The sequence below is a fragment of the Plasmodium cynomolgi genome, chromosome 5, assembly GCF_000321355.1.
Source record: "Plasmodium cynomolgi strain B DNA, chromosome 5, whole genome shotgun sequence".
NCBI lineage: Eukaryota > Apicomplexa > Aconoidasida > Haemosporida > Plasmodiidae > Plasmodium > Plasmodium cynomolgi.
In genome coordinates, this window is record NC_020398.1 from 354,104 (window position 1) to 367,398 (window position 13,295).

General features: G+C 47.5%; 3 protein-coding genes across 3 annotated transcripts; 1 reads left to right on the top strand and 2 right to left on the bottom strand.

Moving 5' to 3' along the window:
• Window positions 1-859: 859 nt before the first annotated feature.
• Window positions 860-3,040, top strand: PCYB_051770 (hypothetical protein; the record flags this gene model as incomplete). Its single annotated transcript, XM_004221058.1, has 2 exons — window positions 860-2,625; window positions 2,920-3,040. The coding sequence occupies 2 exons, from the start codon at window positions 860-862 to the stop codon at window positions 3,038-3,040; spliced, it is 1,887 nt and encodes a 628-aa protein (XP_004221106.1).
• A 304-nt stretch (window positions 3,041-3,344) lies between these two features.
• On the bottom strand, window positions 3,345-5,774 carry PCYB_051780 (hypothetical protein; the record flags this gene model as incomplete). Its single annotated transcript, XM_004221059.1, has 6 exons — window positions 3,345-3,445; window positions 3,606-3,992; window positions 4,258-4,295; window positions 4,343-4,359; window positions 4,510-5,100; window positions 5,289-5,774. 2 exons carry the CDS (start codon window positions 5,772-5,774, stop codon window positions 4,510-4,512), a joined length of 1,077 nt encoding a protein of 358 aa, XP_004221107.1. The 3' UTR covers window positions 3,345-3,445; window positions 3,606-3,992; window positions 4,258-4,295; window positions 4,343-4,359.
• A 1,866-nt stretch (window positions 5,775-7,640) lies between these two features.
• PCYB_051790 (histone acetyltransferase Gcn5) lies at window positions 7,641-12,649 on the bottom strand (the record flags this gene model as incomplete). The annotated part of the gene is made up of 4 exons (XM_004221060.1): window positions 7,641-7,802; window positions 7,974-8,488; window positions 8,635-9,049; window positions 9,323-12,649. The coding sequence occupies 4 exons, from the start codon at window positions 12,647-12,649 to the stop codon at window positions 7,641-7,643; spliced, it is 4,419 nt and encodes a 1,472-aa protein (XP_004221108.1).
• Window positions 12,650-13,295: the final 646 nt, after the last annotated feature.

Sequence of the window (13,295 nt, forward strand, 5' to 3'; positions counted from 1 at the left end):
CTTTAAACGTGAACATAGCGTTGTTTTTACCTGAACGAGCTAGCCACGTGATTTAAATCATTCTACATTTTGAACAGTGCCAAGCGTGTGTACATGCACATGTATAAAAAAAAAAAACAAAAGTGCATATAAGTAAATAATACATAAAAAAAAACAAAACAGAATGGATGTACAAAATGAACAAACAAAATGAACAAACAAAATGAACAAACAAAATGAACAAACAAAATGAATAAACAAAATGAATAAACAAAATAAATTACAAAAAACTTCTTTCGATGAGCTGAGAATACGTTTCACTCACATTTGATTTAAGTCACCTCCGCCGTCTTGTGCCATCAGTTCACCTCTTTCCATTCTGTATCCCCCCAGAAAAACACGTTTTTTTGTCACCTTTTCCGCAAAACACTGTGGGATACCGTCTGCGAAGTGTTTACATGTCATTTACTCGCTGTTGTCTTCTTTTAAAAACATTTTTTTCCTTCCATCATTTTGTAAAGGAGTCATTTTAGTTAACACCTTTGTAAGCACGTATTTGTATACGCATATTGTTTAAGGCGCACCTGGGTAAAACCGTTTTTCAACCCCAATCGCCTATACACTCTTGTGCGAGCACCAGTTGAATCCTTTTTTTTTTTTTTACCTTGTCAACTGCCTTAACGGTTAGCAACATTGCGGGATAGAGCCATAGAGAGACCTGCCTTGTTGCATAAAAATATTTGACCATTTTTATCTCAGCTCATTTTTCCTTTGTCGCCCCCCCAAAAAAAGAGTAGTAAACCACGCACGCGCGTGTATACATATATCTACTTGTTTGCCTGTTCGCCTGTTTTGTACACCTCCTCCCTGTGTGTGCAAAATGGAACACCCCGTGGTGAACACGGTAAACGTGGCCCAAACGGCCAACACGGAAAACTTGTCCAACGCGCCGAATAGCATCCCGTACACCTTCGAGCACTCCAGAAACTTAGGCAACAAAATCCTCAAGCCAATACGCCAGGAAAAAGTCGTCAGGGTGCCCGTGACCCAGTACGTGGAAAAAATCATCGAGAAGGAAGAAATCAAATTCGTCAACAAATACGTAGATGTCATAAAGCCAATAATAACCTACAAGACCAAGCACATTTCCAAGCCAATCTATTTAGACAAAATTAAGTATGAACCCAAACTGATAGAGAAGGAAAAAATTATACACATCCCAAAAATAGAGTATAGAAATAAAATTGTAGAAATACCTGTGTACCTTCATAAGGAAAATATCATAGAGAAAAAAGTCCCCCTAATAATTGAGCGAGTTGTTCCTGTCCTGAGGGTCAAAAAAATAGAGAAGGAGGTCTTCACAGATGTGGTCGAAATTCCTTCAATCTGCCAAATGGCCGAAAGGGAGAGAAACATAAACAGTAGTACCAAACATGAATATAAAGAGAGGGTGATGATCCCTCAAATAGCAAGGAAAAACTCCGATAGAGATAACTTTTACGCAGTAGGAGAAGCGAACGAAAGCCAGGATATATACAATAAGGAAACGTACAGAAATATGGAGTCTCAAAATGATGCTTCTTCCCCCGCTCTATATTCTACAGTGCAAATGTCCCCGTCCGCCCAAGTGGAAAAGTTTAAAGGACACCATCGGGGAAGTCACTCTGTAGTTAGCGGCGAATCGGATGAAGAAGCCTGCGGGGGGAAACTGGAGCATAAAAATGAAACCATGTATAATGATGCCACGCGTGAGGAAGGTGAAGAAGGTGAGGAAGGTGAGGAAGGCGAAGAAGGTGAGGAAGGCGAAGAAGGTGAGGAGGGTGACAACTATGTGGACGCCGCTGGAAACGCGGAAGGGACGCCTAACGAGGAATATTTAGCCAGCGGGCACGACCTACACAGAGGGCAGGACCTACACAGCTGTCAAGGCCTACGCAACGAGGAATCAGTCTCCAGGGAACACGCCCAAGGTACAGTTCAAACCGGGCATTACAGCGAAGGCGATCTGTATAAAAAGTCGAACATAACGCATGTCAGCATACACCTGCCCACAACGAAGGATGAGCTGCGTGAGGTTCTCCAGCGGAATTCTTCCAACGCAAGGGAGGGCAGTTACGGCGTGTCTTTGAACCAGGCAACGGACGACAGGAGCGGCAGCAACCGGCTAGCTAGCAACCGGATAGCTAGCAGTGGTGTGAGCAACCTGCGAAGCAGCAACGACGGGTACGCTTCGAATAACCACCTCTTCACCTACGATCACAGAAACGACAGATACAACGAGTACGACATGAACCAAATGATGAGCGAGCAGCTAATCAGAGAGTCCTTTAACGACTCCAGACGAGACATGTCCAAGACAGTGGAAGAAAACGTTGGCCAGGGGAGCTATTACTCGGACGTGAAGGACCGCATAGAATCCCAGAAGCATAACCTTTCCGTCCCATCTAACATCCACCTCTATAAGGAAAATTACTCTTCACCTCGGAACGTGTGCAGGAATGAGTCTGCGAGAACACGGTCGAACTTTATGCCCTCCTATGCGAACAGCAACGGGCAGGCAATTGTATCCGTGCGCCCCGCCACCATTTTGGAATACGTCCCCAAGCAGAGGAAGGCCAAGTCGCGCTTCTGCAGCTTCATAAACAGGTGCTGCGGCGACGAGTGACTGCACAAGGGGGGCTGCAATCGGGGTTGCCGTTGCGATAGCGGTTGCGGGTGCGATAGCAGTTGCCGTTGCGATAACAGTTGCGACTGCAGTTGTCGCGCGCTCACCGAGGCGTTTCCATTTTTCCCCCACGCGGACAAGCGCCGCTCCTCCTCTGCATCGACATCCCCGTGCACAAAATAAAACCATGAAACTCTTCAAATGCAAAACATAAAAGTTGGTCGAAGGGGCGCGCACACTTTGCGTCTCCCGTCTCCCGTCTCCCTTCCCCCAAGGGTTCAAAATAATGATAAAAAGGAAAGCAACCACAGCGATGCGGTGGCCGTAGCGATGCCTAATCAAACATACAGTGGCCTCGCCCTATGGGAGGCGAAACGTCTAAATGGTGCCACTTAAAGAAAGTCACACAATTGTTGTACGGCAAAATCACAGCTTTGTAGGAATAACGTGTTGCATATGTTTTAATAAAAGAACCTAGGCAAGCTTGGAGGGGGCAGTTTCAGGTGAGTGGGCGGTAGGGACCACATAGATGAGAGATGCGTGGTCATCGGAACAAAAAAAAGAAGAAAAGAAGAGACGCAAAAATACAGCCACCTCCGCTTTAAGGATAGCTGTAGACATGCTCGCGCGTTTGTGCGCTTGCCTGGCTGTGGCGCAACTAAAACATTAATAATGGTACAAAATTGAAGAGGCGAAAAGGCTAACTTTTTAGCAGCTCGAAGGGGCAGTCCTCCTTGGAATACGTGACAGCGCTCTGTAACTTGGTGTCCCACGTTAGGGACTTCTTGTACGTGTTCTTTTCTGTTAGGGGGGGAGGGGAAAAAGGTGTCGCGAGGTGTGCAAATTTTTATCACATTGTGTTTTTGTTTCGTTTTGCCTCACTTTGTTTATTCTTACTTTTCTTATCTTATCTTATTTTTTCTTATCTTATTTTATTTTATTTTATCTTATATGCGCTTACTTGATTTGAGGGAACTGCGCGCGCTCTGCATGTGCATTAAGTTAAACCGCCTTTGCCCCGATTGTTCCCCTGCGTGGAATGTTGACCTGAACGCGGGTACCTTATTGGCATCGTAGCCTTTGAGGGGAGATGCGTCAAGCAGGTTCTCTGTTGCATCCTTGCCACCCATAAAATTGTGATCATCGCAACCATCGTTAACATCGCAACCATCGTTAACATCGCGAAATGGGTATTCATATTCGTCCGCCAGCCCGTGGTCCTCCCGCGGGTCCTGTTCTTCGCTCAGCCCGTGATTGTCTCGTTCGTCCTGCTCACCTGATACACTTTTGAATTTCCAACACAGGCCATTCTTGGATGGCTCGTACTGCATGTAGTCATTTTCGCCTGCTGGTATGTGTGCGTGTGGAGGGAGGGGGGAGGTGGTGGAGAGGGTGAAACGACAACATAACGGTTATGTAAATGGGAGCCGAGTGAAGGGGCGCCAATAGGACGGATCTCTTCCCCAATTGGTGTGGTCTCAGGGGTAGGCATAACAACGCGGTGGGGTTACCGCAACGAAGCTACCGCAGCGAAGTTACCGCAACGAAGTTACCGCAGCGGCGTCATCACAACTGCGCAGTCTGGCCTCTTCCGCAAAGGGGCGAACTCTTACTCGTACTCGCGTCACGGATGGAATCGATTGTAGATTGGCTGGAGGAGAAAAAAGTGGAAACAGAAATAGGTGAGCAGTGGATAACGCATTGGGCTCCTCCATTGTGCAGATGGCGAAGGAAACGGATATAGCCATATTTTAGACATTGGCTTGCTCAGAGTTAGACATTTATATAGCTGTGCGTATTTCTTTCTGGGGGAGAGGAGGGACTGCCTACTTGGCATCGTATAAGACGCCCCATCTATAGGACCCTTACTTGAAGCAGCTGGATGAAGTGAGGGAAGCCTTCGACTGGTATTTGAAACAAATGAAGCGCTTAACCTTGTCAATAATTTTATTCTTCTTGCCCAACTTTTTTTGAATTAACGAATCGATAAAGCAAAACTCGTGAGCATATTTCTCCATAAGCCCATTAAATACGTTCATGTATGTATACACACTGAACATATTTTGCACCTCACCTTTCTCTGCTCCAAATAACACCGTCCGTATGGCTGCCGTTAATTTATTGTCATAAGAAAATGATTCATATGCATGTGCTGCCTTTTCACATGTGTAAATAATTTTCTGTTGACTTTTCTGTTTGTATGCTAGGTATAGGGTATGGGCTGGGTGCACTATTTTATCATTTCTTGATATTATATATATTGTTGGGATGGTTATATCTTCGATGAAGAAAACGGGGCAAATGTTTTCTATGTCGTAGTGGAATTTCTTTTTAATTTTTCTTTTAGCAAAGTAGAGGCAGATGTTTTTAAAAATGATTTCTGCCTTTCCCTTGGCGCTCAGGTGGAACGTGGTTTTGTACAGCTCGGTCAGGGACACGTACGGGGAGTCCACGATCTGCGGCGAGGGGCAGCACCGGGTTGCTCGAGTGGGTGGCACGCACGAGGGGATACACACGAGGGGATACACACAAGGGGCCACGCACGTGGGAAGGCCAAACAGGCAGAAGCAGGTAGAAGCATGTCGCAACATAGCGCAACATATCTCGTCGCACTGCTTGACAGCGCCGGCCGCCTCCCCCTTACCAGCAACTTAATGTTGGCGTCCAGAGACGCCACAATGATGGAGCTGACTGCACCGGAGTACTTCCCCCAAAGGGCGAAGTTCTTCACGTGTTCTACATTCCTCAAGTGATTCAAAATCAAAAACAGGTCCTGGGATTCATTCCAACCACTTGTAGAGAAGTAACCATCGGACAAACCACACCCTGAGCAATCATAGGAAAAAATAGAGCACTCGCATATTAGCAATATGTGCAGGATATCCAAGGCCTCCAGCTGACAGCTACAACTCGAATGGGTGTAAATAACACAAGGGGTATTTTCATTGTAGTTAAAAGGAGTGAAGAAGCAACACTTGAGTTTCTCTCCTCGTCGGTTGTTAATAATCATATCTCTCCTGTAGTAATTTTTTCCATTAAAGTGAAGGAAAATGGGTCCAAGAAATTCTTCTTCATATTTGTCTCTCGGGTGCCTCAAAAAGAACATCAGCAATTCATATAGATGGAACATGTTTCTTCATTTCTGCGAGTCTTGCCCGCACAGGGGTAGAGAAGCGGCTGCGCCTGGTCACGAGGGGGCGTCTCCGAAGCGGCTTTCGAAGCGTCTTCCGAAGCGACTTCCGAAGCGACTTTCGAAGCGTCTTCCGAAGCGACTTCCCAACCGTCCGCCCCACCGGTCTTCCCAACCGTCTTCCCATGCATGTGCGTGTTACGCGTTATACCTTGTGTGTTGTCTTCGTCGCGCCAATTGGGAGGTCCCAGAGGGCACGCTTCTCCGCTTGGTCAACCCACGTTCACATGCGGGGGCAGCATATATCTATGTGCACACGCTCACCGGTGCTAACTCTTCCCACAGGTTACGTGGCTCATTCGAAGCAAAAGCGTTGCCCCGAAGTGTGTGTGGGGGGGGGGAAAAAAAAATTGGCATTTCACTCAACATTTATTTGCAGCAAATTTTGGAGGAAAAATTCTTGTGACTAATTATACGTGTCCGCAAGTCTTCCTCCTAACTGAAGGGGCTACGTGAGCAACCACCCCAGAAAAAACAGATCTCCCTTTACGATACCTCTCTGTGTACCACTTCGAAAAAAGGGTCAAACTTCTAATTTTTGTTTATCCCCCCCAACCTCTCTTGCTTCCTTTTTTTATGTTCATGTAATTGGGTCCCTGCTTTTGACGTATCGTATATACATGTAGATAGCCTAAAACTGTAAACGTCCTCTTCCCACTCGTCCTTTATTTACCATTTTGTGGTTGGCTCTCGGAAAGCTCTGCAACACACGTATACAACGGTGCTTCTCTATTCAAATGCACACCTATTCGCGCTTCTTTACAGGAGGGCGATGGTGTAGAACGCTTTCCTAATTCGCCTGAACGACTCACTTGAACGAATTAACTACGACGCGCACGCGAAGGAGATGGCTGGCGGCCAAATTTTGTATGCCAAATTGTGTGCCCAATTTTGATTTGCGCAATTAATGACCACTTGGGGTTATCGCCAAAGGCATGAGCTGGCTCATTTTGAAGCATCAAAAAGGAAAAAAGGGTCACACACATGGTGAGAGAAAAATACAACGCTGCAAATTGCATAAGGCAAGAGAATATCCAACTGGGATGTAAACCCGTGATGAAATATGTTAAATATTTTTATTTTTGTAAAAATTAAAATTTGAGCAAAAAAAAAAAAAAAGTGTATTTTTTTTTTTTTTTTTTTTTTTCTTTTGCCGCGTCTTTGCACACCGTTTAAAAAAAGGGGCAAAACTGGGGGGAAAATAGAGGCGGGGGAATTTCACAAAATGACGTAAAAAATGGGGAAAAAAAAAAAAAGCCAGCGTGGATGCGGAATGCCCTTGGCATATACTACAAGGAAAAACGAAACATCAGAAAGGGGGAAGAAAAAAAAAAGGAGGGTGACAAGGTGGGATGTGCATCAAGGCCAACATAAGTGCGAGCAGCAAATGTGGCAAGCGTGGCAAACGTGGCAGTGGAGGCAGATGCAGCAGAGGGATACGTTAAAAAACAAGAACAGCTGGCGTAACGGGGATGGAAGGCGCGCCCCCATCCTCCCCCCGCGCATAAGCGTAGGTAAGGACGAACGTAAGAGTATGAGCGGTGGGGGAGGGGAGCGCTCGAGGAAAGGTGTACCGGTGCATGATCATGCGCTTATTCGTATGCACATACAAATGCACACACATGGGTATATGCACATACATACGCACCATTCGTAGTCTTCCCAGTAGACGACGCAAAGGCAACGTGTCTCATGGGTGTAATATAGTTTTCCCCTCAAACAGTGATTCATTCTTCGACAAATACGTTCCAGTCACACCCTCCCATCTTCTTTTTTCTTTTTAAAAATTACTCCAGAATTATCAGCTCACTTTCCTACATCAGTTATACACTCGTACTTGGGCCATATAAGCGCCTGCAACTCGTTGGCGTACTTGAAGTAGATGGTCGTGGGCGCGTTGTACAGGCGGCAGTTGTCGAACATGCGCTTCAGCTCAATTCCGAAGTCCTCCTTTGTTTTGTACTCGCCCTGAGGGGAAGGAAGGCACACAGGTGGGTCAAATGAAGAGATGTAGACACAGGCAGGGGGGTAGGCACAGTCATGAACCGGATGTTCGGCAGACCGGCAGACGGGCGAATTTGCACTCTTCGCACATGCCGCTTAGCATGCCGCTTCGCATGCCCTCGCACGGTAACGTACATGTCTGGCCTTCCTCCTCATGGTCAAAATATCCGTGGGCTCCTTTATAATGTCGTAGTAGTCGGGTGCCTCCGACAGGCTCACAGGTTTGAGGAAGGGCCAAGCAGACTGTTGCTTTTCGAGGAAGTCCAAAACGCCTAAAATCTGATCCTTCAGCTGTACATCCTTGTTCTGCGCCTTCTTTGGGAAATATTTCACTTCCTTTTTCCATCCGACTTCCAGCAACCCAGGGATGTTACTCGGGTGAATGCCATTATTAACTCCTTTATTTTGTACAAAGAAGTTAAGTCCTTTAAAAATAATTTGTGGCTTAATAAAATGGATAGCCTTTTTTACGGTCTTCTTCTGCTCGTATAACATCTCCGATAAGCGCAGATAATTTATGTTCGGGAAAATATAACACTCCATTAGCGTTCCTCCGTCGTAGTCCTTAATGTAACCAAACCATCTCTCCTTCGGCATGGAAATTTTTTGGGAGAACCCCTGCTTGCGGAAGTACCCGATGGCGAAGTTGTCTGCGGGTGGGGGGGAGAAGCATGACGCGGATGAGCAACACGGTGAGGGTGAGAAGCGGGGTGAGGGTGAGCAACACGGTTATGATCAGCAACACAGTGAAGGTGAGCAGCTTATAGGGGTACCCCCTCAGGGCGCCGAGACCTACCCGCATACGTCAAGAAGTACTCGATGCCGAATTTCTTCACGTGCTCCTTCAGATGGTTCATCAACCTCGTGCCGTAGCCCTTCACCTGCTCCGTTGAGGTAACCGCGAGAAACGCAATTTCAGCAAATCTCTGCTCAAAGTAAGGTCTAAAACAGACTCCCCCAATTACTGTGTTCTTTTTTAAAAGGCAAAACGTGTAATGATTTCGATCGAAAACTAATCGAACGATATACTCTCGAGGCATCTTGGGTAACTGCCTGGAGAAAATATTTTTCAATGTAATCAGCTTGATTAAGTGATCCGGTTCTCGGTCATTCGTTATGCACTCGAAGGTGATGATACCCATATTTTCTTCTTTGGCTCCTCCTGCGTCTCGATGCAGATATCCAAGGCCGGTTTCAGATGGCAGGAGGGACTACAGAGGGGGGGGGGTGGAAAAAATGTCAGCACAGAGGTGTATGTGGGAACGAAATGGGAAGCACAGAACGGGTGGTACTCCACGCAGGGTGCTCAAACGGACGGGTGCATCAGCCGCTTCTCGGAACCGCTTCTCAACGGAGCTACTCGGAGCGGCATCTCAGAGCGGCATCTCGGAACAGCTCCTCAGAACAGCTCCTCAGAACCGCTCCTCAGAACCGCTCCTCAGAACCGCTCCCCGGAACCGCTTCCCAACGGCGCTCCTGCTCACCTGCAACTTGTTGCTCTGCTTGGCCGCGTTGATGAAAAGCATGAGGGCGACGTCGACGGACAGCCCGGCCTCCAGGCAGAGGTTCAGAAAAAAATATTTTATTTTCTTCTTCACAGCGGTCTTCTTTAAATCCTCAATTATTGTCACATAATTACACAGCAAAACGGTGTGCAAAAAATCTCTCGAGAAACACATGCTGATAACATTTCCACAGGACTGCTCTTTCCTCAAAAAAGTTTTCCATTTTGAATAAATGGTATCATAATTTGGATCATAAATCAAATTCGGGTTGCTTAATCTGTTGTTGACTGGCATCAGTTGTTGTAGATTTATTATGGAGCATATACTCTTCGTTATTTCGGTCAGGATGAACTTGTTGCTTTCGTCCGCTTCGCGCCCCACGCTGCCCCCACCACTGCCGCTAATACCAGTGATTGTGGCGGTCTCTCCCTTGTTTGGGGTCTCCTTCACCTCCGCCGCGTCAAGCTTCTCCTCATTCCTGTTATTAACACTGATGTTCTCACTTGGGACGTTTTTTTTATTCGTCTGACTGGGGGTGCACTCCTCCTTGAGCTGCTCACCTGGGGTCAGCACAGAGTCATGCTCTTTGTCCGTCTGTCCTTCTGCTGGCTTCTCTGGGGTAGCTCCGTCGGCAACCCTCTCGTCGGCAACCCCCTCGTCGGCGATCCCCTCATCTGCGACCCCCTCGTCCTGCTTCTTAACCGTTTCCTTCGCATTGTCACCATTCAGGGTCTCTCCCCCCTCGCACACTTCCGCTTTGTTCTCCTCTCCGATTTCTACCTTCACGTTCGGGGAACTCTCCTTTTCTGCCTCCTGCTCGTCCTGAGTGACACCCTTCAGTTCGTCTCCCCTTGGGCTGTTATCCACCCCACTGTTGCCATCCGACAGCTCGGACTTCTCATTATAAAGCAAACTCTCGTTGTTATAAAACTCCAGCAAATAATCCACGAGGGAATTCTCCACAATGTAGCTGACAATGTTGTAGATTTTTTCATTAGATGGCAACTTGGAGCAGTACTTTCCATTCACAAAATTTTTGCTCAAATCAAGACCATCAACGTTTTTTAAATATACGCTTTCATTAAAGGTGAGATCCTCCATTCGGATATTTTTAATTCCGTTTTTGTTACTTTCGTTATTGCTATTCATTTTGTTTGCACCTCTACTGTTAGAATGAGTGTCATTATTTTTTTTTCCATTTTCTGTTTCTGTTCCGTTTCCACCTACACTTTTGGTACCTACATTCCTGGTTCCCTTGGGCCCCGCTGCTTGCGTCGCGCTGGCTGCCCTGCTTGGGCTGTTCACCAGGGGGATACTCCCATGCGGGCCGTTCACCAAACCGTTCATCATGCCGCTAGCCAGCCCGTTCGCCATGCTGCCAGCCAGCCCGTTCGCCATGCTGCCAGCCAACCCGTTCGCCATGCCGCTAGCCAACCCGTTCGGCATGCCGCTGGCCAACCCGCCCATCACCCCCGCGTGCATCTCGTTCATGGGACCTCCGGGCAAAAAGCCACCTCCAATGCCGGCGGCGTTCCCTACACCACTCCCCATCATCCCCATAGAATTCATCAAATTCATGCCAGCATACGGATGGGGAGGAGGAACATGGAAGCTGTAAGAGTTACCACCTGCACCACCCATCATCGGTGGTATATTTATTGCATTGTATTGATTGCCAATTCCTTTAAATGCATTCAGGCTGTTCATTCTACCCATGTTGCTGTTTAAAAATGCATTCGAGTTATTCATTCCATGAGATGGAAGCATATTCATGTTGTTGCTTCCCATGCCGATGGCACCATTGGGATAGCTATTCATGTCGCTATTTTTTAATGGTCCGTCCATAATTTCTTTCTTCCCTGTGTCTTTTTTTTTGCTCTCCGGGGAGCACTCATCGTTCATGTCTTTGCAGTTCGGACCATTCATTCGGCTGGCTTCGCCCATTCGGCTGACTTCCCCCATTCGGCTGGCTTCACCCATTCGGCTGGCGTCGCCCATTCGGCTAACTTCTCCCATGTTGTTCATTCGCGACCCCTTGGAGCCACCCCCATTCACGTTGCTCACAAACCCCATTTGCGGATTCGCCATAAAGGGTTTATTCTTGGGGAAGCTCATATTGGCACTACCCATCGCACCACTCAAACTGTTCATACCTAAATTTTTGTTTCCCGCCAGGGTGGTCCCGTTTTTGACACTTGCACCTTCCACGCTAAATTTCGCCCCATTCATGAGGGACCCATTCCCAATCGCACCGCCCAGACTCTGTAGCGGTATCTTATTAGGGGCGGAAAATTTGACAGGGCTACTCTCCACCTTGCTCATGCTGCTGCTACTGTTGCTGTAATTACCACCTGCTGGTATTTTCCTTTGACCATTAGCTACTACTCTGTCCTGGTCAAGCAGTTCGTTGTGACCACTGCCATAAGGGGAGCCGCTACCCATTCCTCCGATGCCTAACCCCCCATTAACCATTCCATTCCCGTTTGGGAAGTAATTCATTTTGGGGTCCACCCCCAAGTTCAAACCATTATCACCGTTTGTAATACCCCCCTGTATGGTGTCTTCGCCGTTTTTGCGTTTCCTCTGTTCGTTCTTCTTCTTCTCGTCGTCCTCCTCCTGCTGGTTATCCTCCTGGTGGCCACCATCCATGTGTCCATTTCCACGGTTCCCATTTCCTTTCCCGTCGTCTCCACTGCTCCCCCCTGCGTTTCCACCACCGTTAGACGAGTTGCCTGCTCCATCTCCCCCACTGCAGTCGTTCCCTTCCGCCATGCAACTCCTGGCCTGCCACCTTTTGGGCAACTCCACCAATTTATCTGCCCCGACGATGGCATGCCACTCCGTGCCACTAACTGGGGGATCATCACTAGACTCCTCCCCTTCTACATCTTTTTCAATCTGCAATAATGGCAACAGTGCAGTGGCCGTGGTTGTAACATCTCCTCCTTCTTTCTCCCTCTGCGAACGAGCCCCATCATTCTCTTCGCTTGGGTCTACACGTCCAATGGGCGGCACCGCGTATCCACTCGCGTGGGATGATTCCTCCAGGCTATCCAAATGGCCGGTCCTCAGCTTCTTCCATGCAAAAACCCACGCATCTTTTGGCTCGCTTTTTTGCTCATTCTTTTTATCACCTGCGGGACTACCCGGGGAAGCTCCAACGGGGGTGCTACTTTTGACACTCTGAGTGGCACTGCCACGTGGTGGGTCTTCCAAACTGTCAATGTGGGTCAAGCCGTGGCCCCCACCATCGGGGGTGTAACTCTGCAGGAGGTTGGCAACCCCGCCGCCGGACTCGAAGTGCATTCGCTTCCTCTTGGACGTGCCCAGCAAGCCTCCTACTCGTCCTACTCCGCCTGCTCCCGCTGCTCTTTCTTCCACTCCTCCTGCTTCCGCTCCTCCCTTGGGGGCTATCTCCGCGATGCACTTCTCCTCCTCCGAATCAAAAAAAAATCCATCGTTTTTGTATTTTAAAAAATTCCAAAGGTCCACATCTTCGTCCTTGCCTTTGTTACAACAATGAAAGGGATATTCATTTTTTTTTTTTTTTTATTTGTCAAAACATGACGACTTGGGTCGTTCCAAAGTGGATCCCTCTCCCTGTTTATGAGGTAATCCATCATCATTGTCGCCGTCGTCGTCAAGCTTCTGCGTATCGCTCGGCATTAAAAACTAAAAAGGGACATACAAATATATACATTCTAGGAGGGGCGCATTTGTTACAGAGGGGTCAGCAAAAAAGGGGATACCCCACTCTTCTTCATTCCCTCTGCTGCTATATGCGGCCCTGCCCGAGGGGAAAATAAACTTCGCAAATGGTAATTCATTCGCGCGGGTAGAAAAAAAAGAGGCAAAAAAAAAATCCATACATGGGAAAAACCCGCAAATGGGAAAAACCCATAAAGGGGAAAATTACAAAAACGTATCAAAATGCGTGAAAAAAAAAAAAAAA